The 25,056-nt window shown below is 33.1% G+C and overlaps 2 protein-coding genes across 3 annotated transcripts; one reads left to right on the top strand and one right to left on the bottom strand.

Annotated features, from left to right (window-relative positions):
* On the top strand, positions 1 to 20,203 carry LOC129227400 (zinc finger HIT domain-containing protein 3-like). Of its 2 annotated transcripts, none has more exons than XM_054861952.1 (5): positions 1 to 100; positions 9,190 to 9,273; positions 13,708 to 13,799; positions 15,135 to 15,194; positions 18,467 to 20,203. In XM_054861952.1, the coding sequence occupies exons 2-5, from the start codon at positions 9,197 to 9,199 to the stop codon at positions 18,640 to 18,642; spliced, it is 405 nt and encodes a 134-aa protein (XP_054717927.1). In that variant the 5' UTR covers positions 1 to 100; positions 9,190 to 9,196; the 3' UTR covers positions 18,643 to 20,203. The 2 variants fall into 2 exon arrangements, with proteins under 2 accessions (XP_054717927.1, XP_054717926.1); XM_054861951.1 differs by lacking the exon at positions 1 to 100 and adding an exon at positions 7,038 to 7,232.
* Positions 4,784 to 6,770, bottom strand: LOC129227399 (gastrula zinc finger protein XlCGF26.1-like). Its single transcript, XM_054861950.1, has one exon. It carries the CDS (start codon positions 6,656 to 6,658, stop codon positions 5,258 to 5,260), a length of 1,401 nt encoding a protein of 466 aa, XP_054717925.1. The 5' UTR covers positions 6,659 to 6,770; the 3' UTR covers positions 4,784 to 5,257.
* Positions 20,204 to 25,056: the final 4,853 nt, after the last annotated feature.

Here is a 25,056-nt window from a genome sequence, read left to right as displayed (position 1 = left end):
CTCTATGTTCATCAAAGACTATATGTTTGTGTTTTAGAAATTTTCTTTTAAGAAACAGCAACCACTTCTGAGCCGTGTTCATTGTCTTTGAAGTTTCCCGGTAATTTACGATTGTCCTCTCTTTATCGATTAGAATCACAAATAGCTAGCACAATCAGAATTTAACCTTCTCGGAGGTGGGGTTCATAATGGTTTCTTACATGCACAGTAGAAGAGCATAGCTCTCATAGACATGCTCTCAGAATTGCTCTGATATTCTTATAATTAAAGAGAACAATTAACCCATTAAACGCCGCTACATGAACCACATTGAAAACACTTAAGTTTTCATATGTTTTGAGGTTCAATACACGTCTCTAATCATATGTAGCTGAAATTTTGAGAAAATATTTATTCGATTACGATATATGGTATGGTCCCAAAACGGGAGACTTGGCGCTTGATGAGGATAACATACATATCCCTGCCACTATTTTGATGGCTGGAGAGGTTTCACCTGAGCACATTCTATCTTGTTTGGGTTTTACGAAGGACGAGGTCCTTAGTGACCCATTGCTGTTCTTGGATTTTTTGCAGATATTTGGATTCATGGGGGTTGTTTAGCATTGCTAAACATGCCCGAGATAAGTCAAAAAAAAAAAAAAAAAAAAAAAAAAAAAAAAACTATTTTGATACTTGAATAACATCTGACTAAATCCAATTAGAAAAACCTAAAATCATCTTTATGTAATAATAAAGTTAGTAATTAGTACTTTAAGTACATATTTAACATATTCAAGCTTTTAAATATAGAACTTGTAAGTTTTCCTTAGGCCCAGATCTATAAATTTTGGGACCCCCTGCAACAAAATATGCAGAGGCTACCTACAGAGCCAGCAGTGTACATTTGCAATGCTAATAAGTCTTGTGTGCTAGTAATTTTATTTTTTTTTTAAACTTTTGAGCCGCTTAGGGACGTCCCCCCCCCCCCCCCCATGTCCGCTGATCTGGGCCTGGTTTTCATCCCCTTTTCTTATACATTTGTATACAAACTTTTCTCTTTTAGCGAAAAGCTTTAGGTTTTCCATATGCAAAAAGAAAAGTAGTAGGTCTCTTCAAGTAACCATGTTGAGGTTTGAGTGACAGTAAATAACAATGACCTGAATAACTAGACTCATATAAAACGGAACTAAAGTATGTTTGGGCTGCCTAACGGTGTATTTGTTTCATCATAGGCGAGGGTTTTTAGTCTACGTTTCGGTTGCTTCACAACATGTTTGATGAAATGATTTACCTAATTATAATGGTTTCAGAGATTAATGGCCTGCATGCTTCAAGTTGAGGAATTTGCAATGGTTCTAGTTACACCGATTTTATCCAACAAATTACAATAAATTGTAAAATTGCAAATTGAGAGTTATCGCAATATCTGTGATCTAAGCAATTTCGATTTTTTTCTTATCAACTATCCGAACAGAATCACTTTGAAAACGTGCTGTTACTTCTGACTGAGCATGAGGGGAAAAACAAATTTGATTAGGTGAAATTCCATTAGAGATCAGGTTAAAGCAAAATTCAAGAGTTACATACCTAAATTGAATAGTACAGTAGTCTCTCAAAAGTTTGAGGTTCGAAGTTCTTACTTTATATATTAAGTTACATTTTTCAGTTCCAAAAAAAAAAAAAAAAATCATTATAATAAAAATCGGAAAAGAGAAATATTTTGCGGATGTACCTATTTAATTACATACAGCTGTAAAAAATGTATTAAGAGGTTGGTTTCAACAATCATTTCCTAAAAGACGACTACTGAATATGGATTAAGAGATGACTTGGAAATAATAACTTGATACATAAAATTGACCCCGATTAGCCACAAAGAATGCGTAAATAACGACTTTTAGAATACCTAATTGGACTAAAAAAAGATTCCCAACTTGACGTTGCAGAAGGTAAAGTAACGAGACTTTTTTTCAAGAAAAAGGAAAACGTGTAGTGTAAATAATGTTCTACTGAGTACAAACAGGTAATTTCTTGTAAAATGGAAAAGTGAATTAAATGTTAAAAATTCCCTGCAGGCTAATAGTGCTAGAACTATTCAAAATTGTTGACAAGATCAATGGTTTAATACTTTCCTTCACAACTACAGTAGCCCCTCGTTATAGCGCTCTTTTCTTCTGTCTCCTGAAACATTAAAAACTTTAAAAAAATACCTTTCCTTAAGTTAGAAACCATTTGCGAAAACATATGGTATTACTCAAAAGAGGTCTCTTTCTTTTTTATTTTGTCAATGAACAATACAAAGATGCCTCCATTCTTCTGAATTCACTGGAAAAGCAAGAGGCTATATCCCTATCATCCAAACATACATACCTGCTGAATACTTCAGTTTAAGAAGATGGTCTGACAACTAACTTGACATTTTCTTTTTTACTGATACTAAGACCTTTACAACAAGTGAGAGATAGCAGGCAGTAGGTGTCATACTAGACTAAGTAGATGCCCTTGACTGCCTTTTAGTACAGAAAAGATTTGTGCTTGGTTGCACAAATCTGATCTGGACGGTCGAGTTTCCTCGAAACAATCAGGTTACTTTTACTTTTCACATCGTTTCAACAGCGAATTGATGGGATTAGCGAGGGGAATTCTATTGGGAATAAGCGAGTATTGGAATGTTCACTCTTATCTCGCGACAACCAAGAAAGATCTTCATTCACAATTTGTACTTTTTTGACACTGAAATTGATTTAAATTTCAATCTTGTTCAAATTTTAGCATGGTACGGGTAATAGTACATTCGTGAATTATATTGAAACCATTTGAAAATCATGTCAAAAAGAACGACTGCTAACACACTTGTATGTTGGATGGATAACTATTTTCAATGACCTTGGTTATGTCGCATTTTTTCTATGTTCCCCAAAAAGTGAGATATAACGAGGGGACAGTAACGAGGGGTTACTGTATTTATTACATAAGTTATAACTTCCTGGTAATATATGGATTTTGGGAATATTTCCTAGAGTATTAATTCCCAGGAATTTTAAGTCACTAGATGTAGTGACAAAACCCATTGAAATGTATTCAGATGGGTTGCACACATACATACCTACACAGACATCGTAAAAAAAGTCGAAATACATTCGAGGTAATTAAAAAGTGAAATTTATGCCGAAAATTAAGTGATAATATTTTAGGTAAAGCAATACTACCTCTTCTTTGTAAAAGGTACTTCTCCTCAGGTCATCAAAGAGTAAAATTTTAATATGGAAGGACTTTTCAGGAGGTGGCGTAAGCCCTAATTACCATGATTTTTTGAGACTCTAGGGTCAGGTGGTGTTAAATGGGTATAAAATAGCCTACTTTCGAATTTTCCCTCAAGTATTTTTGTCAAAATATTTCATTTCTACTTTTATTTTAATTATGTATACATTACATATGATGAGAGTAGAGTTAAATGATATTTATACATAATTTGATACAAATTTATTTTTTAGAGGAATGCTTATGACTAAATATTTTGTAAACCCTTTTTATCCCGGGCAGGTGAAAATGGGTAGCCTATGGGGTACAATGGGTATATAAGTCTAAGAAGCGATAAAAAACCGTACTATTTGTTCAATGTAGTATGATAGTAAAGCCGTATGGCCTATTTTTAAATTGTGGCTTTTAAAATTTTTTTTTATCATTTGATGTTCTTCAATGAAATATATGTCGTCTGCATCAGGAAAAATAAAAAAAAATCCTCCATCTCGGATTTTTCAAAAAAAATTTCATCTTCTAATATTTCTCTCAACAGCCATATATATTCCAATAAATTCTTTCTTGCTTGTTTCCTCTAAGTATAATACTTATACTCAGGCTTATGTGGTTAAACTTTGCTTCATAAGCATATTTTTAGCAGTTTCTATATCAGATTTCACTTTTAAATCTCAGCCTTTTTAAAATATCTTTTTCAGTACTTCCTGTATTTGCCAGCACCTGTTAAGTTGTTTTAAATAACTCATGCAGGTAGTATTCAAATCTGAAGCTATTGTTGAAATTGCTGACAATATTGCACTTTCCAAATCTTTATAAGGTGACGATATCCATGCTTTGTGACATATTCGGATTAAAATGAGGATGTGTTCCGAGAATTTAAAGGTACATTAGAGAAATTGATAGCATCTGGATTACAATCAAATACAAATGTGATGACCAGCAAGACTCGGCTTAGCATATTCTGAGGAAATTGTTATTTTGTGCGCAAGTGCACACAAACACTAAAATAAGTACACCTCTGGCTTATTTTTATTTATTATGATGGAGCGAAGTTTATGTTATAAAATCATGGCATTGCATATTTTTATGTTTCAATCATTTTAAATTAATCACAAATGAATTAATATTCATTTAAAGGAAAACATGCTGTATCTTTTAAAACAACTTGCTGGAATGATAAGCCAAACCATATATACCCACTTTCAAAATATGAGATTAAAAATAGAAAAAATCTTTTTTCTTTCTTCCCTGTAAGTTTAAACAGTAATAAATTCTTCAAAAATCAGGAGCTGGAGATATAAGTTTAAGCAGACAACATGCGGCTTGAATATTGAAAAAATATATTTTGTGAAATAGAATTCAGAATAGCCAAGAATAATATCCAACTTTAAAAAATGCAAATTTAATTCAAAATAACTTGTTTTTTAAACCATTAACTTTGATTACCCATTTTACCACACCTGACCCTACTGTTCCTGAATCAATTAAGCATGTCATAAAACACAATATAAATAAGAAACAGGACTAAATAATACAGCTCACTTTTATTTCAAAAATAATGAAATAAGCTGCATAACAATATATTTATTTGGAAATTATTTGTAATCAAAACAAATTTTACAATATCCTGTAAAAAAAAAAAAAAAATGTATCTCCAAGCACAAGGCAAAAACCATTAAGATAAGTTTGATATAAATTTCTATCAAACAAGTTTTGAGCAAAATTTAAAACTTTTATCATCAAGTTTCTTTACTTGTATAAAGGCATGTTATTAAATGACTGAAATCTGCTAGTGTCAACCTGAAAAAAACAAATCAGAACTAAAGATGAAATATTAACGACTAGATGGAATTCAATAAATCCATACTCAAATTGATATTATACATATATAGAGAGAAGCCAAGGATAATTTTTTTAGCATTCAAGGATTCTACATCTACGACTGTTTTAACTTTTCACAAGCAAATAATGCTTGCCCTTAAAATATACATTTGCAACAAAAATCCTCGTGAGGACATTATAAGCCATTGTCATGCACTACTACTAAAGAACTAATGTCACCATGACTCAAAAAATGCTGCTCTAAGTCATTAGGACTGAAAAATGTTTTCTCACAGACCTCACAAACATATTGTTTTTCCATAATACAATTGTTATAATGATCTTGTAAGGAATCTAAATCACTAAAAGCTTTCCCGCAGCCTTCACAAATGAATGGCTTGTGCTCCGAGGACTCGTTTGAGTGCGTTGCCGAATGACGACGCAGTAAACTTTTAGAAGTAAAAGTTTTTGAACAAAGATCACAAGGAAAAGGTTTTTGTCCTGTGTGTATAACATAGTGCTGTTTCAAATGTCCTTCTTGGGTAAAACCCTTTGAGCAAATATCACAAATGTATGGCTTTTCTCCTGAATGCGTCAAATAGTGACGCTGCAATGTTGCATTATTTGCAAAACCCTTATCACATACATCACAAATGTGCGGAATTTCGGCATTATGAGAAATATAATGCTCTCTTAAATGACTTTCCTGAATGAAGCCCTTGCCGCAGATTTCGCAAACGTGAGGCTTTTCTCCTGTATGTATCAGAGAATGACGACGAAGGGCACTCTTGTAGGTAAACCCTCTTTGGCAGACATCACATTTGTGAGGCTTCACTCCAGAATGGATGAAATAGTGCTCTTTTAAATGATGCTCCTGTATGAACCCCTTGTTGCAGAACTCGCACATATAGGGTTTTTCTCCTGTATGAATCAGGAAATGCCGATCTAAAGTAGACTTGTTTGTAAAGCCACGATTGCATAGAGAACAAACATGAGGCTTCTCGCCTGTATGAATCAGGTAATGACGTGCTAACAGCGTTTTATTTTTAAACGTCTTGTGACAGATGTCACACTCATGCGCCCTTCCTCCAGTGTGAGTCAAGTAATGCCCTTTGAAGAGATTCTCATCAGCAAATTCTTTACCACATTTTGGGCATACGTACGGCTTTTCACCAGAATGTATCAAACTATGCTCCGTGTAATCCTTCTCCAACATGAAACCTTCGTTGCAATATTCACATACAAATGGCTCTTCGCCGGTATGAACTAAATAATGCTCCAACAAATATTTCTTTCGAGTGAATCCTTTATTGCATACAGTGCACGTATGCGGTCGTTCACCAGTATGGCTCAAGAAATGTTGCTGAAGATTGTATTTTTTGCTAAATACTTTGCCACATAGATCGCAGTTGAAAGATTTTGGTGGATTATGAGTCGTTTTATGCTTCCGTAAATCATTTTTCGTCACATAAGATTCACCACAAATATCACAGAAAAAATAACTATTCATATTTATTATCGGAACGTCTAGATCAGACACCATTTCAATCTGTATCTCTTCCGGATCAGTGGACATTAAAACTTCTTCAACGGACATTTTCAATATGCGGAAAAATATCTAGCAAAGAACTGTCAAAACGAAAGATAAATTTCAACAAAAATTCAATATTATGCGCAATTTCCTTAATATTTCAAATCAACATCAAACATGGCGGTATAAGAGGAGTTGAGAGAAAGGAAATATGCGTTGCCAGTTAATATTTTTGAAGTTAACAGCACACATACAACTAATCGAAGATATAGTTATGTAAACAAAGTTGAAAAAAATGAGAAATTTCGGAAAAGAATATCACTTTATGTTTCAGAAATGACTATGACGATTCTGAATATTTCTTCAACAAAATTGTACATGATTTTAGTTACGAAACGTTTGGCTCATTTTCCTTAAATTTCAGTTTGCCGTTGTATCTTCACATTACTAAATCATCAGTTTATTTTAACTAAAATACATTCATATTAGGCATTTTAGAGCTTGTAATTTATTCATTCAGATTAAACATTGTTTTAGTCGTAACCTAAAGTATTTTTTATATTTTACTGGCAACTACAGTAAACCGACCATGTTTATAAACACAGAACAAAGCATTTGTGTCATTCGAAGCACATGTTAGGTGAGAAAAATTTAAATCCAGCTTTCTTTTTAAATAATTGTAAATGTTCTGCTTGTTGTGTTTTTTTAAACCAATGTCACTTGTTAATTTTTGACAGTGTCCAAAACTTACATCAGCTAATTACTCACTAATTACTTACTAATATCTAGGTTTGTAGTGTTTTGGATTTGGGGGGGGGGGAAATCAAAAATTAATTTGAATTTTGACGTTTGAAATTCAAATTATGTCTTTCGCAATCACGAGTGTGTGTGTATGTAGGCGTGTGTGTATGTGTAGGTATCTGTATGTATGTGTTTGTGTATGTGTGTGTAAGTATATTCTTATGGGCATAAGTAGGCCGGCAGATTTCTGAAATGTTCAACCGGGACACTGTTTGGTTTTTAGAGGGCATTCTCAATGCTACGAATAAATGGTTACTCATTATGAGCCTAAACCGGGGGTAATAAATAATATAAGGTGCAAGCAGATACATTTAAACATTTTATCTCTTACATGTTAATATTTTTAAGTTACTCTAATACGAAGAAAAATTTTGGGAACTACTTTGATATACCCCCCCAAATCGGAAATTTGGCGACTTTTTTTTCTCGCCTAGGAAAATACCTGTTTTTGGCGCCTTTTTTTCTCCTTCAGATTCCTAGATTGCAGCCTTCAACAATCCAACCTCCATCAAAAAATCAATTAACATCTGCATATCCTGAGCCAAATAATGCACAAATAAACTATTAACAATACCTGGTCTTCCAACTGTCGGCCTACCCGATGAAAATGAAGAACACAATTATCAATTTTCCGACTCAAACTGAAACTTTTCAACAATACTATATACAGTAGGCATATTGAAAGCTAAAAGATAAAAATAACTAATAGAAATAAATATAATTGGACAATTCAACCACATTTTCAGCAAAATACAGCAAGTCAGAAATCTGCTTGATCACTTCACAAAGAAATGGCCACTAAAACAAAAATGAAATCCAAAAATTGTTGTCACAAAACTTTAAAAAAAAAAAAAAAAAAACTCAAAAGATGGTACAAAATACAAGACTACTAAATTTAAAAACTTAAAAGCTGAAAAAACCTAATTTGCAACACCAAAATAAGAAACAGCAACCCTAAAAAGACCGTAGGGAGTGCCAGATTTGGCGCGTAACTTTTGGGGGGGGGGGGGATATCAAAGTTATACCAATCTTTGAACGAATAATAAATATTTTAACAATATTTACATGTACTTTGCTTTGGTGTGCTTTTTTAACACAGGTAAATAATTACAGAGAATTTTTTTTTTTTTTGGAATTACATTTGCATGGCTTGATGTAGACTAGGATTCCACATACAATGCAATAATAAACAGAAAATCACAATATTTTGACTTACGTCAGTCTGGTTCTGAGGTACAGAAATGACAAAGTTATTATTGTGAATAATCTTTCACAGTTAATTATTTTTAGACTTTTTTGCTGATCTATTAAATTTATCTTTTACGGAGACATGAAGTAAACCATCAGGGATTTTGTCTGAAAACCGGGACATCTGGCAAGCCTAGTTATGTAGCACTCATTAATAGCACAACCCCATCTTTGTATGAGAAAACTTGATAAACGGGAAGGAATCAATTCAAAATGCCATAAAAATGTGGGATGAAACAGTTCTCACTTGTATGTGCCTTAAAAAGAGAGCTATTTTAGATTGTCGTATTTCCAAATAGCAAGTAGTTACGGAACATTAAGTTTTTTTTGTTATGGTAGAGAGGACTTTGTGGGATTTTGTCTTCTTCATTACTTCAGATTTTCCATATTAATTCTAAGTTTAAAGTACGCTGCAGTAGCATGTTTCATTACAACAGCATAATGTCATTGTTGTTTAAGATAATTTGAATTGTTCACTGTATTTCTAAAATCAAGAAATGTTCTTTTTTTTATTTGAAACAACAATTTATATTTTGAAATTTTTTCAGTGTAATCATGTCAGCAGCTACTACTTGTGAAATTTGTAAGGCGAATGTCTCAAAATATAAATGTCCTGTGTGTTTAATCAAATTGTAAGTCTCATTTTTGTATAAATGTGATTTGAATTATTTTGCTTGCATTAATTTAGTATCAGTACATGGGGGCAAGGTTGTAGCCAGAGGGGCAGGTCAGACAGTGCCCCAGTGGCAAAAAGTTTTGTAGCTGTCTGCGACAAGCTTTTAGAACTTCATAATCTGTCTGCAACATTTCGGGTGTGGTTTCAATAAAAAAAAAAATAAATTAATAAACGAGTCTCTTTTTAAATAATTATTTTTGAAATAAGGCAGGACCCCCCCCCCCCCCCCCCAAAGACGATGGTTCACTTCCCCAAATTCTTTGAAGCACTCCCCTCTCAAGAGACTCCCCCCTCCCAAAACTGAGACCAAAATCTTTCTCAAATTACCTCCTAAAAGTTTCAATGGTGCAATCTGATGACCTCACTGTCCTTGTGGGCACCTGACATTTACAAACGTGTTGGCTATTGAACAGGGCTCTGCCCAGGATTTTTCACAGGACCCATTTTATTTGTGAAAAATCAATTCATTTTTTGGAAGTATAAAAATGGCTCATAAAAGAATAAATTTTTTAAAAATTGTTTTCGAATTGCATTTTAGAAGCCTATGATAAACAGTTCATTAATATCTATAGACACAGTTGCAGAAAAACTAAAATTAAACCATCTATTCAGCATTTAAGTTTTTGACTCAAACAAAAACAGAATTTCATTTTAAAATGGGGTTTTAATGGACTTTGCTTCATATGGAGGCAAATAAATGAAAAGTTAGGTTAAAAAAAAGAGTAAAATTTCAATTCTCATATCGGATGCAATCAGATTGCATTTATCAAAATGGAAGCAATAAAAGTATAAAAAAGGTAAATAAAAAAGTTTATTAAAATAAAATAATTTTAGAATTACCATTTAACAGAGGTGCATATTGAATTTTATTAATATCACTGACATATGCACCGAAAATTCTTAGTCTTGGAAAAAAAAAAAAAAAAAAGGATGCGTAAAGGTTTAACACCAGACACTAAATGGTGATAATTTTAAAGCTGGTAACCGTATTTGAAGCGTTTTTTTTTAAAAGTCATTAGCGGGAAGAAAAAGTTCTTACAGTGCATTTTTAGAGAACTTTATAACAACACTGCTAACGATATGATAAAAACAAACAAGCAAAATTATTCACATGTTAGTTAAGTATCGCTTACATCACAGAAATATGAGGACTTTATTTTTTCTTTCTTTTTTTTTTTTGTACACAGAAATATGCGTTATTTTGATTTCAGATTTACTTTTTCAGTAAACAATTTGAAAAGATCGTTTTGTTTTGGTTTATAAGTGCGGCAAGCAGGCAAACAAGAATAATCAGGTGTGTGATCATTCTCTCCCTGCGTCAGCAGTTCATTATGTCCGACAGGTGCGGACAGCTTTATTATTATTTTTTTTTTTAGCGCGGAAAGAACTTTCCGCGATCTGTCTGCGATGGGGTTCCGTTGTCGGCGACATCGTCGCCGTGTTGCGGCGTTTCTGCCACTGGGGACAGTGCTAATACTGGAAACTTTTTTGCCTGTACTGAGATAATACTGCATTTGTTTCCTGTAAATTTTCAATGTGAAAAGCATGTTTCTCGCTTATATATTGCTAGCTATACCTGCACGCCGATGCCTGTGCTAAGAATTTAAAGGAAGTCCGTTGAATAAAAAATCCACTCCCCTCCCCCCTGTTTTTACGCCAAGTTTGATGCCATGGTGGCTGTTTTAATAAATTTGGTAGTTGTATTAATTAATCAATATCTATCTTTTTCGTATTTTCTATACCTATTTCCAGAAATCACGGTACATCTAGGACAGAAAGGAAATCCCGTATCCTGTACGAAAAAGGATTCAACTCTCCTGCAGAAAAGCAACACAATTAAAAAACTCGGCACATCTGGGCCAAAAAGGAAATCCCGCACCATGTATGAAACATTTAACTATAGAAAAGCTATCTTCTGAGAAAAGGAAAAAAAAAACCTCTCTAGAATTTAAAAAAAAAAAAAAACCTCCCCTCCCCCCGTCTGATGTCAAGTAATCATAATTTTTAACTAAAATGCGTGAACACCCTTTGAAAACCTAAATGCAATTCTTTGAAATCTGAAATATTTTGTGAAATAAAACAAATAATCTGCAACTACATTGTTTATTGCCAAATTCGCCAAGCGACTTTCAAATTAAAAAGAAAATCAATTAACATTGCACAATGAATTTAACAAAAATGACAACAGCGCAATAATTGAATCAAGAATTCACCGGTTCTACTATTTGAACGCAACCATATACTGAAGATGACGTCACTGCAAGCACATTTAATCCGTTGTACCGAAGATGACATCACTGCAGAAACAAAAATAGAGTTTAGCCTTGAAAATTGACTCAATTAGGATCGCAATTAGAATCGCTTATATCTCCTGTTCTAATTAATTGAGAGAAATGGGACAAACATCATCTTGTTCGGAAAGAAAAGCTCTTTCAAAACAACATATAATGTTAGGGGTGGGGGATTTTTTACCCCCTAATTAGGCAAAAAATGTGAAATTTCAGCTTAATTAGTTAATTATGTAAAAACTAATTATAAATTTAGAATTCAAGCTTCGAGGTGCAGACCCCTGGAGTACGTTTGAATTTTGTGCCAAGTTTTAGGGCTGTAGGTACTATGGGGTCTTCTGGCCATTGGGTACAAACAAAGAAAGTAAGAAACAAAGAAACACCGTCACCTTTATATATACTGATAAAAAGATCGGTACCTGCCACTAATATTTTGCATTGATATGTTTTTGGGAGTTGAAGGACAATGTAGCCTGCACTCATTACTAGTAGGATTTCTTAAGACTAGGGATTGGGGAGGGAGGAAAGGAAGACTAGGGACTATAAAAAGGACTTACAATATAAAGTCCTTTTTTATATTATAATAATTCAGACTCCATGGAATTCTTAATGAAATAATATTGTAAATCATTCAATTTTGCTCAAAACTTATACTTATTCCTAATAAAGTGAAGCCTCAGAAATTTAAACTAATTGGGGCTGAGCCCAGTTTGGTTTCTTTAGGATTTACCAGGTGGCCTATTTGAACTCTTAAAAATATTAGCTCCATAGTGATTTGAAAATCTTTATTTTAAATTAATAATAAAGTAATTTTACCCCTTATAAAGCATCTCTAGGGATAAAGAAGTAAACAGTGTTTTTTGAACAGTGTCCTTTATAAATGAAGTTTTGTTCCTCATTGATCATAAAGGTGATCAAGTTAACAGATCTAATAAGATCCTATTTTGTCTTCCTCCTAAAAGTAATGTCTGACAAGGCTACATGCCTGCAGGGCTGATTCAGATTTTTGTTTTCAGGTCAGCATTTTGAAAAGAAGAAACATTTTTGTGCAAAAGTGTTTTGGAACTATTTTTTCTTGCCTTTTTTGTCATTATTGTTAGTTTTTTTTTGGAGCAGTCATGATTGCTTATTGTTCTCACTTGACTGTTTTTGGTGTCCTATGATTTTATTATCCCTCCGCCTCCCTCTGCACCACCGTCGATCGACCTCATGATGCTGCTCCTGTAGCGAAAACCATCTCCAAGTTGCGTCCATATCCTACCACACACACGCATACATGCACACCTACACACACACATACCCACACACTCATGCCTGCACAGACACAAACACACGCCTACACTCACACATACACATATATACACACATGCCTGCACACACATGAAAAAACACGTGATGGAGAAAAACATAATTTGAATTTAAGATGTCAAAATTCAATTTTTTTTTGTGGCAGCACAATCTTGTCTTAATGTAAAAAACATTTTCAACTGTCACAATTCTAATATGAATATTTTAGGCCAAAAGGTCTTTATAAGAAGTGTGTGAAAGTGGAGTTTTTTTCCCTTTTACAAATGGTTTATTTTCAGGCAATTTAGCTGAGTTTTTAACAAGTATAAATGGCCTGTTTTTATGCTGTATCCCTCCAGTTTTTGTTGCTAATAACAACAACCCAGCTATATCTTCTTTAGACTTCGAAACAGCAGTTTTTTTTACAGGACACTGTTTTAAACCTAACCCCAAACCAGAAGGATCAGGTCCTGTTTAGGTTAAGGACTAAGTTGGGACTTTTCTTCATATCTGGTCACCTCACGGGTGAATTTTGTAGTGTAAGAATCTAGCTCTTACTCCACAAAATGATATTGGTTGAATTAGAGCTGGCTATCAATTTATGATGACCATTCATGGTATCTATTTCACTAATAATTTTTAGGTCCTAAAAATTGTTTTGTTTTAACACTGATGTTATTCTATATTGCAAACTTGATTTTCTTGTTAAAATGAAAAAAAAAAAAAAAAAAAAGTTTGAAAATATATTTGAGAGTATATAATTGAAAATTTATTATTTTTTAAATTTTAGTTTAACGCTGAATTTATTATTTTAGTTGTTGTGTTTCTTGTTTCAAAACTCATAAAGATTCTGGGCCATGTGTAAAACCTGAAATTATCATTGAAGAAAAAGGTACAGAGGTAAAAGGTAATTGTTTCATACTCAAATTGGTGAATTTTAAAATCAGTAAATAACATTAAACATTTAGATTTTTATTTGACCGTGGTTACTGTGAAGGAAGTTGTTATATTCATTGCAACATTAGAAATCTCAAAAAAAAAAAAAAAAAAAAAATGCAGATAAGCACTAGTGCATAATATAGACGAAGGCACTAATGATGTTCACAGAAAATTTTTGGCTCTGCAGAAATTTTTTGTCAAACTGCCAACGTTAATAATAATAATAATAAAAATTTAAAAAAAATTAAAGGGAATTTTTAAAAAAAATCCCAGTTTATTTCTATTGAAGCCTTTCTCCAAAAGCCTTTTAAAGCACATGTGTGAGAAAAAATAATGGTTCTGGCAGTTTTCTTCAGTTGGTGAAAATTAAGCACAAACTAATGTTATTGTAAAAAAAATAAATAATTGTTCTTTGCACTTTTTTTTTTTTGGTATTTTTCATATTTGAATATAAATTTAATTCTTTATTCAAGGGTGAGTTTGGCAAAATAATTATTTGCAGAAAATTTTCCAGTTAGGATTTGTGTTTGCAGAAAGCTTTTCATTTTATCTAAGTCTGCAGATAAGTTGCATCTAAGCATGAAAGATACTGATTCGCAGACAGTGAGACTTGTTCACAAAACACAAAATGTTGTTTCATGTGAAATAGATTTCTGAACAAACTTAAAAGCATTTTATTTTCATCTTATTTATTTTTCATAAAATTTGCTCAATGTGGCTTATTGGTTTTAATTTAAAATGTAAAGCATTAAACTGACTGCATACAAGAAAAATTTAGCAATGTAAATGCACTAAAAATATTGGACTTTTATAACCATTGGATTGGTACAATTTCTAATTGTGATCAGTTTGTGGTTATTTTCATATATTCTTCATTGCTGTATGTGCATTACTTTTGGATGTATACCTAGTGCTTTGAAAATGAATGAATCATTTGTACAATGCTAACCATCTCATTAGCTTTGGAAACTAAATAGCTAACTATGCACATTTTTAAAAATAAAAGCAGGTTTTTTTTGTCTATTATTAGTCGGTTTTGTTGATTTTCTGCATTGATTACATGTGTCTTAAAACTTGCAAGTTGAACATACATCATCACTCAAATCTACCCATTAGATTCATGATGACTGCAATAATTGTTTGGTTTGATTTCTATGCATATATATTATTGCATATTTAAGGAAATTAAAGCTTTTTAAAGATCACTTTTTATAATAAGCTCATGTGAAAAAAGAATCTGACATTATGTCTTGTTCATTATATTCTACAATGTTATGTTCTTATTAAATATATTTTTTTGCAGATATCAACTATGAATTTGAAACTGAAGATACTGTTCCAACAGAGAAGTTGAAACTTTTAAGTATGTTGTGTGAAGGCTACGCTGTATTATTTAACCTTTTTTTTTCATTTTAATTCTAAATAGATATTTTATTCATTGGGTAATATGCAAATACTTTTGAACCAACTTCTTTCCTATCATTATGCTTTAAGGTGAAAAGAAATGAATTAAAATTTTAATGAAATATACTAATTTCTTAAGTAATTAAGATTTCTTGTAGTTCTTAAAAGGGCTGCCATTTAGAAGAGTCGAGCAGGGTCGGCAGCGACAAGTGGGGGGGGGGGGGGCATATTAGATTTAAATAAACATAAATGCCTATCAACTCGTTCTTAGAGAGACATCTAAATCAGTGCAGTTAAGGAAGCATGCAGCTTACCTTATCATATGTGTTCTTCACCTGTCTTTGTTATCCAATCTGATATGTTGGAGGGTTCTTCTGCTAAATGAGGTAGGTATCCATCAATAAGCATTCACGGACATACTAACACACAACTCCTGCTACACTAAGAAAGATAAATTTAATATATGTATTACAGCACTACATGTTCACACTATTCGCAACTCCAGAGCTCAAATATGCTACCTTGCGATGATTAACAGTACTTAAGAAAAAGGTAAAACATTCCATTCCACGTGTTTTCTTTGGGGTAAATTAATGGCTTCAGACAGTTTGTGGTGTAATGTAATAGTTTGTGGTGTAATTTCAGAAGAATAGAAAAGAAAACTTCCCACGAACACGATGAAAAATTAAATGTTATTCAGTAAGTGACAAGGCAAGTTTTAAGTTAGGGCATGCATTTGTTTTACCTTTTTTCATCCGCCATTAGACAGTGGCTGCAGTGCCCTCTATAGTTTATTGGAGTTGCGAATAAGTACTAAGAGAGAAGTGAGTGAGTTCTAACAAGGAATTAAAGTTCCTGGTTTGCTTTTCGGCAACAGCGCCGTCTGGTGGAGGAAGTGGGCAAAATACAGTTTCTAACACAGCAGGGTCGGCGGCGACAAGTACGGGTGGGGGCAAAAGGGGCCAATGCACAGGGGCCCAGGACTCACAGAGGCCGACGAAATTAAAAACCTTTCTAGTGCTTAAAATGTACATTTGTTGTTGAAAATTTAAATGACAGATGAAGTTTAAATGCTTTACAGCTGCTCTTTTTATCACTGTGGTGCGCTTAATGTGCAGAGAATGATTAGTTGTAGCTAAATTCAAGACCGATTGAGGCAGCGAGAAGCAAAGGGATGTAAATGGACGCTTTCAAGTTTTGACTAAAACGCAATTAAAGATAACATCCTAGGTAGGTTTCCATTGAAAAGTTGTTCCAAATCGTGCTGTATAGCAGCACCTACCAAGGCTATTAGTACTCTCTCTTGCCCCAAAACAGAGAAGAGGTTTCTCTACCATTTGTACTGGTTATCTCAAAATTTTAAACTTTTTTTGGCACTTACCGTATATACTCGTGTATAAGTCGAGAAATTTTGTCCAAAAAATGAGATCAAAGGAAGGGGGGTCGACTTATACGCGGGTCAAATTTTCCGAAATTTTTTTTCCGATCAACGAGAGCTGGGAAGCTACGAGAAATGCCGATGTGCGGTTACAGGTAGTTGCTGATAAGTTGATCGTGTGAAAAAGTAAACTTATTCAAAAATAATAACTAAAAAAACCTAAATAATACACATAAATAAAGATAATTTTATTCTTCTTTATTAAGGATCAAATCAGCAATTAACAAATATCGTGAAACGTATGAAAATATTTATCGTCAACAGTCACGCCATTCAGACTGAGAGTGCGTTCGACGAGCACGACCGGGAGCGACCGGTTAGTGAATCACGTGACAGCTAATGATCACGTGCTCAAATCAACCAATCAACTGCTTAGAATAGTAACCGCTGCGGTAACCGGTTGATCATAGAACGCCGCGGTTAGTAACTGGTTACTTACCGGTTTACCGGTGAGGTTCGTCGAACGCAACCTTTGATGTCATTGACGATTCTGCAGCCGCCGATGTATACGATGACGCGGTGATGACGGAAGCGGACTTTAATGAACTTTTTTTTTGCGTCCGACTCGGAATCCGAGTTTGAAGGCTTTTAGAAATGTTTTCCTATTTAATTCCTATTTTATTTGTAAATAAATGTGTTCATTATTTTGAAATTTCTTTGAAAATAATTCGCGATGTTTTTGGAAAGTGTGGGGGTCGACTTATACGCAGGTTTTAGATTTTTTCTGGATTTTTTCTCTGAAAAAGGGGGGGTCGACTTATACGCGAGATCGACCTATACGCGAGTATATACGGTACATTTCTTTGCCTCTCACTGCCTCAATTGTAAACACTGAGTGTGGTGTCGCGGCTGTGAGAAATTTCCAAGAAAGGTGGTGCCTGCCTGGCGCTGGTATCTCATGTTCTCATAGGCCCCGTGCTGAGCAGGGCGCAGAAGCAGTGACTCATTACCTTCCCACCCACCCACCCCTTCCTTACCACATGTTTCAACCTGACTGAACGGTAAACAACAGAATACTAAGCCTATGTTTCTTTCAAGCTCGCATTTCAGTGCTGTTTTTATGTTCTTGTGTGATTGATTTTGTACAATTTTCGGATTCACATTGTAAGCATTAAAATGCAATTAGTATTTAATTTTTTTTTGTTTTTCATCCAAAATATTTACTTTTTCAAATGGGTAATAAATAATCAACACTGAGAATCAATTAGTGCAATTTAGTTATAGTGCATTCAGTGAGAAATGATAGTAGAAGTAAACTAAGCAACATGACACTTGGCAATATCTTTGTCTGCTTGAAATTGGGATGATTGAAGCCAAGGCCAATCAGATTAGTGATACATTCATGAACATAATCACCAATCCAACAAGTAATTCATAAAAGTGGCTCATGTTGGCACCAAACAGCAACCCTCTCCAATTACTTCCGCTCAGAGGCTGTTCTAGTAGTTTTGCCGCCCCAGTTGATGTTGACAAGTGCTGCCCCCTGCTTTTAATAATTTTAAATCATCAATCATACTCTCACGTATTGTTGCAATTTGAGCTGCAAAAAGAAAAATACTGAGGAAAAAATTTTAGTTTTTCATTTTTTTTAAATTTTTATATTTTGCCATCACCATCATGAAATTTGCCACCCTAAGCTATATAGTGGTGCAGGTCGCCTACCCCAGGAGCCCGACCTGCTCCCGCTATCTGTTTTCCCTGAATGCACTATAAATGTTTTCCTGTTTCATGAAGTAAACTTCTCTTTAAACTTCAAGGTGAAATTAATTTTGTTTCCAATTCCTCAATTAAAGGTAGAGACAAATTTGTGAGAAAAGATTTGGAAAACAAGTACCTGAGAGAAATAATTCAAAGTTTGTGCGTTTCAAAAGATCCTTATGTGTCTGTGGAACAAGCAATGCAGGAGCCAATATTTGCAGAGTTTGTAACACATTGTCTTGATGTTGTTGAGGACAAACAAACAACTTAATTTGCTATGAAACTGCAGTAGTCTTTTGTAATTGCCTCAATGTGTTCTTTTGTACATAAAAGTATGTAGCATATACAAATTTTAAATATTAAACTGTTTTCGAGTTTTATGTTACCTGAATTTGTCCTTTTCAATCAAAAAGTTAGTTGACAGTAAAATTTAGGAATATTAATGTATATTTTGCTAGGTAAGTATTTTTGTTTTAAGCACACCAGATGAATTGCATAATTTTGTTGAATTTTATCTGGTTTTTGAAATGCCAATATTCATTTTGAAACTTGTTTTTAGACTATTTTGTACTTAAAATGTATTTGTTGAATATTTACCATGTTTATTTTTTAAAAGGGTGTATTTTATATTATGCCTACTGAAACTAGTTTCAAATATTGTGAACTATCATTTTTTGTTTATGGCAGAAACAAAAATTTGTTATTGGTTCAACTACTCGGAAGTTTTGTAACTGAAATCATTTTTTAACGTCTCCCCAAGGCCCAACTATGACTTATGAGGACTCTGGGGTCTGGGTACTGACTTTATTTGGCACTGCTCCTTCTCTGTCAAATATACTTTACAGTGTTGATAAAATTTTCTTGCACTTATCTATTATCACAAGATTAAATTTGATGACATTTTGTACTATACAGTATCATGTATGTGACATATATAGCATAAGTTTGTAGAAGTGATGCATTAAATACTATACTGGGTGTTTCAGAATTCTTAGTAAATATTTTAGAGGTGATATAAGAGCTGGTTTGGAGCAGAAATCAATGTAAACATTACGGTCTATCTCCAAGTTTTCTCAAGTTACTAGGTCCGAAGTATCTAAATCTGAGAAACATTCCATTTTTTGAGGCTATTAAAACAATTGAAGAGCAGAAAAAGTTCTGCAACATGACATTAGCCTCATTGGAGTACTTCATTTGATGGTGAGGTACAAGCACTGAAACATTTTCAAAATATCATTTTTTTTCCAAAATCTGAATTTGACAATTACGCCTTAGCCAAATTGCTTGCTGCTAGTCTGTTGTAAATAAATACATATTTATCATACCTTCTGCAAAGAAATGTTTCATCTGTTACCTTTTGTATCTGTTACGTTTAAAGTTTTCAAATCCATGACTTTCTGTAACTTCTGCTTATAAATTAATATTTTTCAGCATTGCATTTGCCTCTTTGTCAGGGGTGCCCACCTAGGGGGGGGGGGGGGTCATGGCGCAGAATGTGCCATTGAAATTTTTAGTGAGGGGGGATGTTTGTAGGGATATTTTTCTCATTTTTGGGAGGTTCTGCGATATTGAGTGGGGGTGCCCCCTTGTCCTTAGGGGTTGCAGGGCATCCCCCGTCTTTGTTGCAATATAAATGTTTTGATTCTTCAAAATACAGATAAAAAAAAGGACTAGATATTTCAGAATTGTTAGCAAATATGACAAGTTTTAAAATAATTAAAGTGGAAGAAATAAAGATATTTGAAAATTCTAATATAATCAAAAACTCAAAAGGGGGTGAAGGAAACACCCACAATACTTCCTTTCACTATATTATCCTGCAATTGTTGGACTCCAACTCCACAGCCCTGGTAGTATCTTTTTCTTATGCAATGATAATTTAAAAATTTAACATTGCAAAGGATGTTAAGAAATCAGTGACATAAAATCCACAAATTGTTTGGTTCTAAATTGTTCAGATTCGATTACATGAAGTGTTTGAAGTTTTGTAGATTAAAAATTAATTTTATAAAATTCATCAAACTTTAAGTGATCTACTTTGGGATACTTTCCTCTTATTCATTTTTTGTTGTTAATACCATAAATATCTTCACTGGCACCCGAGTATGTAACTTTAGAGCGGCTAGGACAATTTTTATGTTTTAATTTCAAGAAAATAGGTTTTTTTGTTTATTTTGTTTACAGAATATATAGAAGGAAGTATTAGAGTTGAAAAAATTGGACCAGACATTGTGCAGATTTCAGGATTTGGTATGTTTTGCGGCTGTAAAATAATTTCATTATGTGTTATTCTAGCAGAAGAGTAATGCAAATTAAAAAAAGAAAATTTTAACTTCTGTATTACATTAATACATGGAGAGAAATACTGAATAAAAATGTACACGATGAAAACTGAGAAACTATTTTTGTAATTTTCAGAGCATCTAATCCTGTAATCTGTTTTAAAACTTCAGTTGACATTAATTTTACGTTTTTTTTTTTTCTTTTGCCATTAGTCTTGGTCAGTAATACGACTTGGTTTCTGTAAAAATGCTAGATTTTTCCAAGGCCGCCCACAGAGTATGTCAGCCCACATCAGGAACTAGGGGCCCAGTCTGTAGAGGGGCTCGAAATTGGAATGATGTAGAGTAGAGGGTAAAAGTTTATGGGAGGGAGCCCAGCAATGGGTAACTAATGGGGCCCACCCTTTTTTTTTTGGCATCCCTGGATATTTATCAACTAATGTTAGGGGAAAAAGATGAATACTAATTAAAAATAACATTTTATGCACACATTTTTCTACCATTTGTAGAGAATACCTGTAGGTGTCAGATGGCACAATTTTTGGGTCCACCTTTCCTCTTTAAAAAGCAACATCAAACCTTTAACTAACTTCTAATATTAAATTAGTTTAGCAACAGCAGTTCTAGCTAATGAAGAATGATCAAATCATAAACTTTATGACATAATTTAAAAAAATAAATTTTATTTTGAACTGTAATATCATAATCAGGTGTACATGGGAAAGACAAAATTTTGGTGAAAGTAATAATTTAGTTAATTCTTTAATGAATAAAACATTTTCAAAACTTATCAATGTTAATGAATATTTTAGAGACATATTATGAATTAGTAGAAATATTTTCCAGAGGAAGGAAGCAAAGAGTATATAATGCACATAATATAGAGAACAACAGTCAACAATGCATACATACATTACAAAGAGTATTTCCCCTCCTAATCTTCCTCCAAATTAACGGGTCTGCTTACAATTTTTTTAATGTTTTAAGATAGTTCAAAAGACTAAAAATATGTGGGAAATTGTTCATTTTTTTCATGTACATAATCTAATCTGATTCAAATAATATTTGATTTATGATAAAAAATACAATGTTGAGGGGCTTAGCCTGGCAAGGTGGTAGTATATGTACAATCTTGTGAATTATTGTCAAACGCAGTTCTGAAGCTAATGGCAGTGCGGGGTAATGAAAAACCTTTTGTAAGTTTTATAACTAAAAATTAATTTATTTCACTTATAATTTTAAGAGTGGTGAGGGTTCATTCCTCCTGTATGTACTAATGTGTTAAAGCGTGAATGAAAAGAAAGTATTAAAATTATCAAATCAAAAAATTATTTTTGTATTTAAGTTGCTATGTCAAAAGAGCTTTTTAATTAAGGTTGTTTAGCCCCCTGCGCTCATCTAGTGGAGTAGAGAGATGCTTATTCTCCATTTTCTGACAACCAGTTTTCAAGGAGTGGTTTTCTTCTCTACCAGAGGTGTGCTCGTGTCCTAGTGGAGTGGATACCAAGGAAGATTGACCTGTTCTTCTGGGGGGGGGGGGGGGTGACCAATCGTGGTTGCTGAAAGTGATGTCATTATTTTGGGAGCACAAAAATATCGGAGTCGCTGTTTCACGTAGCATTTTTCATTGCATTGCAAGCACTTTAACTAGCTTTTAGTAAAATGGCTGATCCTAAAAAAAATTTCTAAAGAGCAGCTGAGTCATTCTTGATTGGATGGAAGACAATACTAATTTATTGACCAATCAGCTGAGTAATGATTTCTCAAATCAAGATTAAAAATAAGATGTAGAATGAGTTAACCCAGTGGCGGATTTTAGGCACCCCCCCCCCCCCCCGCCCTAAGAGGATAAATTAATTGAACTATTTCATTTATTATTTTTTAATTGACTTCTCTACAACATAATGTTTTTACAGTGCAAATAGTGCATGTAATACAATACATACACACCATATTTTGAATAAAAGCATTTTTGTTTGCTAAAGAAACTCACTGGTTTTGAATTCAAGCGAATGTAATATCGCGATTCGTCCATTAATTCTTCTTTGATGGAATCGATAATCCAGTTTAAAAAAAAAATGCGTTGACGGGCCTAAAAGAGTCACTTTGATCCAGGAACTATTTTCAAAATAATAGATTTCGTTTTCAGCTTATAAAAAATACAAAATGAAAGAAATAATCATATGGTAGTTTCCTTACAAAAGCATGATATTAATGGAAACAACATGTACTTTAGTGTCATGTTGTTTGCACAGTTCTTATGAAACATCTCAACTGTTTCATAAGAACTGTGATTTGTTCTTATGAAACAGTTGAGATGACCAAAATGTCATCTCAACTGTTTCATAAGAACAAATCAGTAACTGCTTTGAAATTTGGAAAATTAGTATCTGAATTCTTCAATAAAACTTATGTGCTATTAAATTATGATTATCTAAATTACATGCAATTTTATAATTAAAATTTAAATTAATTTATAAAAACTCAGATGAGGTAGTGGTTTATTTAATAACTTTACCCTCATGTTATAATCATTATGACACTGCTCCAAATTAAAACCTTCAATTTTATAGCATCTCAATGGTATTATATTGGGTTTAGTATTTAATTCTCTTGAAATGTTAAAGATTGGTTATTTCCACATTCAAAGCATATTAGTGCATAATGTTTAAGTACTAGATTAATTGGCCTTAAGTGAATAAAAGAAAAAAAAATAAAAATAAAGTCATGAAAACTTTGGTATGAGACATTTTTTGATGCACGGGGGGGGGGGGGGGCATTTCAATTTCCGGGAACCTGCTAAAAGCTATTTATGTAAAAAGAGCATGTATAAGTGGATAAAGGTAAGATTCATAACTGTTTGTTTTCTTTTTGTTAAATTAATTGAAAATATATGTAATAGAGATGCACCGAATATTCGACAGACAAACCGAATATTTGGTTTGGCTGAATAGTAAACAAATTTAATTGTTCGATAATTGGTAAGCAAACAATTTGTTTTTAAACATTGTATGGAAGTTACAATAGAGTATGCAGCACAAAGTTAATTCAAGCTGTTACATATTTTAATCTCATTAAAAATATCAGATGTTAATTTTAAAATTTGTTACTTTTGAATTTCTTTTAGATCCTTCCTTAGATTCAAATGTGATACATCACATTTGAATTACTATTACAAACTCATTTAAACATGACACAGTAACTAGAAAAATAAAGGCTGTTTCGATCCAAAAACCCTTTCATAAGGTATTTTTGATCAAAAAACCCTCTCCAGAAGGTATTTTTCTTCAAAAAAAAAAAAACCTCCAGAAGGTATTTCTGGCTACGCTAGTGATCATTGTAATCAAAGTTTAATAATCCTTTGCAATGCTTGAATTTCATTCCACATTTTTTAAAATGATGATACAAATATTTATCAGTTACCGAAGAGATTAACATAGCAGAAAACCATTTGAATAACTTGTACTAATATTCTGAGCAACTAGGTTTGTATTTGTATGGAAATGTAAATGCAAGGTTCTTCATTTATGATATAGCATGTTTTAACCATGATTATCAATTATCAAATCATCTCTCAGGAAAGAAATTATCTATCTACTAGAGGACCCGACAGACATTGTTCTGTTAAAACTTTGTAAATTGAAAAGTTAAAAAATTTCAATAAACTATCAAGAGTTTGAATTGTTTTGTTGGAAAAAATAAGTAAAAAGAAAATGTTTTAAGCTGCTTGGTGCAAATATTTATTACAACTTGATTTATCTAATGCCCACTGAGTAGTTGTTTTATTAACTATTTTTTCTCCTGTACTTGATGGCTTGTTCCTACAGCCATACTCAAAAGATTATTACCTAATTTGTTATTTCCACCTAAGATCAAGATCTTCCACTGCACTGATCTTTTGTGTACAGAACTACCCTGTTGTAATTGATCTTGACGAAAATAAAATTTGTTTCGTCTTTAAATTCCATCATCTTTTCCTTTAATAATGTACTGATTAGTTTGATTATCCTTAAAGTATTCTTGATATTGGTGCTAAAACTCACATGGATTTGAGCTGAGAAACAAATGATGCTTGGTACGATACTTTCTGATCATTTGGTTAGGAAAACCCAAAGCACCGATGCGGTCACATGGTTCAACATGGACGACAGAACACACGTTTTGTGTGAACCTTCCAGTACTTTACTTTAAAATATATCTCGGGACCTAAAATCGTTGCTTTCAAGAAATGAAGGCTTCACTCTCTCTCTCTACATTATCTATTCTCAATTGACATACATCACAATAGGTTAAAATAAGTATTAATCATTTGGGAGATTTAACCATTCAATGTTTAAATTAACTAATTAACAAAAACATTTCCGATTCGATCCATCGCGCTTCGAAACCATGCTTGCCACAAC

Source organism: Uloborus diversus, chromosome 8 (assembly GCF_026930045.1).
Source record: "Uloborus diversus isolate 005 chromosome 8, Udiv.v.3.1, whole genome shotgun sequence".
Lineage (NCBI taxonomy): Eukaryota > Metazoa > Arthropoda > Arachnida > Araneae > Uloboridae > Uloborus > Uloborus diversus.
The sequence above is the reverse complement of the archived record's forward strand: the minus strand, read 5'-3'. Positions and strand labels throughout refer to the sequence as shown.

Bases quoted from the DNA above. Each gene is read 5' to 3' on its own strand.
- LOC129227399 (XM_054861950.1), bottom strand. From the start codon at position 6,658: ATGTCCGTTGAAGAAGTTTTAATGTCCACTGATCCGGAAGAGATACAG.
- LOC129227400 (XM_054861952.1), top strand. From the start codon at position 9,197: ATGTCAGCAGCTACTACTTGTGAAATTTGTAAGGCGAATGTCTCAAAA. The intron at 9,274-13,707 runs GTAAGTCTCATT...TTATTATTTTAG, and splicing joins CCTGTGTGTTTAATCAAATT to TTGTTGTGTTTCTTGTTTCA. The intron at 15,195-18,466 runs GTATGTTGTGTG...CCTCAATTAAAG, and splicing joins AGAGAAGTTGAAACTTTTAA to GTAGAGACAAATTTGTGAGA.